Raw genomic sequence first — 5000 nt, 5'->3', positions numbered from 1 at the left:
TATTACAATTTTACGGACAGGTACAATGCTGTTAACGACCAGGTACTCATTTTACACTTGAGTACGGTGAGATAATGTGAATAAAGAGCCTTTTCCAAGCTCTCAACTTTGCGCCGCCCAGAGTAGCGGGACTCGAACCCAGGACATTCAACTCCGATGGCGAGTCACTAACTAGACCACACGTTGTATGATGCTGATAGTACAAAAAGTGATTGGAGCACCCCCCCCCCCCCCCCCCCTTCCCCCAAACAAACAAACAAAACAATCAAACCAACAGCCTTGGCTCAGCCTGAGCCAAAACAGATCCTTCCCATTGTTTGTGACGCGACTACTCTAGCAACGGCGGCTATGTGGTCTAGTGGTATGGCACTCGCTTTCGGATCGGAAGGTCCTGGGATCGAGCCTCACACTCGGCGCATAGTTGTGTCCTTTGAAAAGGCTCTTTACTCACATTCACTCACCGTACTCAGGTGTGAAATGAGTACCTGGCCGTTAACAGCGGTATCTTGTCCGAAAAATTGTAATATCGCCTAACAGGCGGCATGCCCCGTCCTACATTTTAAATGTTGCTGTTGACCAGGGACCCCTTGTAAAGTGCTTAGAGCACATTTAGTGGATATTGCTCTATACAAAACTTTAAAAAATACAAAAAGCAACTGAGCTATGGGGATTTAAAAGTTCAGTTAATTTTACCATGTGCCTGTTAAAGAAAAAGAAAAAATGAAAAGATAAAAACCAAAGTATTCCACAGGGCGATCCCTATGTCTGGCCTATCCGTCTTATTTACTGTTTGACTGCATGTTCAATCTACGTATCTAGTATGTGTGTGTGTGTGTGTGTGTGTGTGTGTGTGTGTGTGTGTGTGTATGCATTCATTCTTTATCAATACGATACGGCGTCAACAATCAACGGAATTTATCCTGTCTTTGAAATCCATGCTGCACAGGGTAAAAATCAATGTGCGATAGATATATATGTGTGCATATGTGTTTGTGTTCTATTTGTGTGTGTGTGTGTGTGTGTGTGTGTGTGTGTGTGTGTGTGTTTATGTGTTTGTATGTCAATACATTTATTTGTGAATTGCGTGTCATGCTCGATAAAAGGGTTCAATTATCTGAATCGGAATTATATTGCATTTTAAAGTTAACATTTAAGTATCTGCTTTAGACCACACACACACACGCACACACACACACACACACACAATATATATATATATATATATATATATATATATATATATATATATAATATAGCTAGATGGTTAGATAGATAAATGGTTAGATAGATAGATAGATAGATAGATAGATAGATAGATAGATAGATAGATAGATAGATAGATAAATATTATTTTAATATTTACCACAATGTTTGAGTCAGTCTAAATCGATGTTTCATATAATAATTCGCTCCATTGCTACATGTCGAGAACTTTTCGTACCATATTTGTATCAAACACGATTCAATAGATAGATAGCTAGATATATAGATAGATAGATAGTTAGATAGATAGATAGATAGATAGATAGATAGATAGATAGATAGATAGATAGATAGATAGATAGATAGATAGATAGATAGATAGATAAATAGATAAATAGATAGATATATAGATAGATATATAGATAGATAGGCAGAGAAGTGAAAAAGAGAATGGGAGAGAGAGAGAGAGAGAGAGAGAGAGAGAGAGAGAGAGAGAGAGAGAGAGGGAGGGAGAAATAAAGAAAGAAAGAAAGAAAGAGAGAGAGAGAGAGAGAGAGAGAGAGAGAGAATAAGATAGAAAGGGTATTTCTTTTAAAAAGTGATTGCCTCTACTTGTGACTTTAAACAAAAAAAATCTAGAACGCACTTCGAATCCCGGACTCTGTTCTCTTTGAACTATTGAATCCTTTGTCCTGTCTGAAGCGGACTCCTGGTGCTGGTAAATTAAAAATCTTTAATCTCTTTTCCTGCTCTTAAATGACATTAACGTTTTACCCAAAAAATAAAAATAAACAAAAAACAAAACAAAACAAAACAAACAAAAGAAAATGAAAAATTAGAAATTAAAAAAAAAATAATAAAAATAAAACAAAGACAACAAAATTAAAAACAAATAAAAAAAACGCTTTTATCGAGGAAAATGAGTTGTGCTCCTTAAATTTAACAAAATATATATATTCTACTTTTTTGGGGGGGATTAATATCGTATTATTTCGACTTTAAACTCAAAGTTTATGCTATTTATTCCTACACAAATACTAGATAGATACGTTGGGTCATATATTTAAATGTGATGATTGAAAGCTGTTAGTATAGCTATTCCCCCACATGGTATGTTAACGGTGTGCGAGGCCAACTGTGTTAGTGTAAGACGTTAATTTACCTTTTTGCCCCCCCCCCCCCCCATAGATGGTATGTTAAAGGTGTGCAAGGCAACCCAACTGTTAGTGTAAGATGTTACTTTACCTTTTCCCATTTCATTGCCCCCCCCCCCCCCCCCCCCCCCCCAGATGTTAATTTACCTTTTCGCCTTTCATTTGTCCCTCACAGATGGTATGTTGACGGTGTGCGAGGCAACCAAACTGTTTTAATGTAAGATGTTAATTTACCTTTCCCCCTTTCATTTGTCCCTCACAGATCGTATGTTGACGGTGTGCGAGGCAACCAAACTGTTAGTGTTAATTTACCTTCTCCCCTTTCATTTGTCCCTCACAGATGGTATGTTGGCGGTGTGCGAGGCAACCAAAACTGTTAGTGTAAGATGTTAATTTACCTTCTCCCCTTTCATTTGTCCCTCACAGATGGTATGTTGACGGTGTGCGAGGCAACCAAACTGTTTTAATGTAAGATGTTAATTTACCTTTTCCCCTTGCATTTGTCCCTCACAGAACGTATGTTGACGGTGTGCGAGGCAACCAAACTGTTTTAATGTAAGATGTTAATTTACCCTTTCCCCTTTCATTTGTCCCTCACAGATGGTATGTTGACGGTGTGCGAGGCAACCAAACTGTTAGTGTTAATTTACCTTCTCCCCTTTCATTTGTCCCTCACAGATGGTATGTTGACGGTGTGCGAGGCAACCAAAACTGTTAGTGTAAGATGTTAATTTACCCTTTCCCCTTTCGTTTGTCCCTCACAGATGGTATGTTGTCGGTGTGCGAAGCCACCCAGCACCATCACCACCGGTTGTCCTGCTGCACAGAATCCATGGAGACCAGTTTCATCGCATCGGCAGAGACCTTCGTCAGGAAACAGATGAGGACGTCGAACAGTAAACTCAAGAATAGGATACGACAAAGTCTTCGGGTCTACTTGGGTAAGTGTAAAAGAATGTCTCTCTCTCTCTCTCTCTCTCTCTCTCTCTCTCTCTCTCTCTCTCTCTCTCTCTCTCTCTATCTATCTATCTATCTATCTATCTATCTATCTATCTCTCTCTTTCTCTTTATCTCCCTCTCTCTCACTCTCTCTCTCTCTCTTTCTATTGATCTCCTCCCCTCTCTCCCCCTCTCTCTCTCTATTTATATATATAATATATATATATATATATATATATATATAAATATATATATATATATATCTATCTATCTCATGCAGTCTCTCTCCTTTTCTCTCTCTCCCTCTATCTATCTATCTATCTATCTATATCTATCTATCTATCTATCTATCTATCTATCTATCTATCTATCTATTTATCTATCTATCTATCTATCTATCTATCTATCTATCTATCTATCTATCTATCTGTCTGTCTGTCTGTCTATTTATCTATCTCTCTCTAAATATATATCCGTCTTTGGAGATGTAGAAAGAATACGGAGGGGGGATGGTGGATATACATAGATTAGAATAATTTCAAGCTCGATCGAGCTTGAGGATTCAGCCGAGGTATCCCAGTTCTTGACAGAAACGCGAGAGGCAAAAGTTTGTAAAATAGTTACCAGCTGACAGCTGCAAACAAAACAAAACAAAACAAAAAAGGGAGGGGGAGAAGGCATACTGAGACGATGAATATTTATGTGGTAACATTAATTATTATTAAAATACTTATTGTTATTCATGTATTCATGTATGCACACGACGACTAATTATTATGATACACGAGAGCATCCTGGTGTATTTTTGTTTTACTACCTACCTACCAGCATACAACAATGGGTCAGTTCTAAAAAACAACTATCCCCTATATTATTATTATTATTTAGCAAATGACGTACTTGTTTATGGGAACGATATGGATGTTTTAACTACATTATATATAAATGACCTTGACCTCTTGAACGGTTATTCATTTCTCTGTCAGATTTATTTAGGTTTTATGACTTCTTAATGAATCCCAGAAAAAAAAAACCGATTCATTTAATACACGCCGTGTATTGTTCTTGTAGCGGTTTATATCTATTTATAGTTAATATTTAATTTGATTAATTTATTTATTTATGCACAAAATAACAAAGTAGCGCCATGAAAAAGGAGGCCAGTCGTTTGCATTCTTATATAAATTTTGGTAGATTTTTTAAATTTTTATCAGAAGTAGCACCATGCGTTTTTTGTCAACGAGAATATTTTAAAATCTTAAATGTCATTTCGATAAAATGATCACCATACGTCATAGGATTAATGACAATCTCACTAACTTTTTCAATGTGCTTTAAGGGTTCTTTGTTATGCTGCCACGTGAGCCTATCTCCATATGTATAATATAGGTTATTCTTTTTTCGATATTTTTGTAGTTTGTGTGTGACGTAACCAGAGTCACTTGTTATTTCTATATATACCGTACTCTGGAAAAAACACGTAGGTTAAAAATTTGGCCAGAAAACTCGTCCTTCATATCGATCGATTTAAATGATCCTCATCTTGGCAAAAAAAAAATAATAATAATCAACTCTCAAACCTGTGACTATGAAAAATTTCGCGAAGTCCAAGGGTCATTTAAATCAATCGCTAATTGAAGGACGAGTTTTCTGGCCAAATTTTTAAATACGATTTATTTTCCAGAGAATGGCAGTTGACTGGTT

General features: G+C 36.7%; 1 protein-coding gene across 3 annotated transcripts in view; it reads left to right on the top strand.

Annotated features, from left to right (window-relative positions):
- Positions 1–5000, top strand: part of LOC144980981 (glypican-5-like) — a 196215-nt gene that overhangs the window by 49681 nt on the left and 141534 nt on the right. For all 3 annotated transcript variants that reach the window (XM_078929014.1, XM_078929015.1, XM_078929013.1), the window contains one exon: positions 3122–3298. In XM_078929014.1, coding sequence (XP_078785140.1) covers positions 3122–3298 — 177 coding nt within the window. The remainder of the gene's footprint in view (positions 1–3121; positions 3299–5000) is intronic.

This window comes from Berghia stephanieae, chromosome 10 (genome assembly GCF_034508935.2).
Source record: "Berghia stephanieae isolate SIO BIC M18660-M18661 chromosome 10, UCSD_Bste_1.3, whole genome shotgun sequence".
In the NCBI taxonomy this organism is placed as follows: domain Eukaryota; kingdom Metazoa; phylum Mollusca; class Gastropoda; order Nudibranchia; family Aeolidiidae; genus Berghia; species Berghia stephanieae.
Note: the sequence above shows the minus strand (reverse complement) of the source record. Positions and strands in the feature narration are given on the sequence as shown.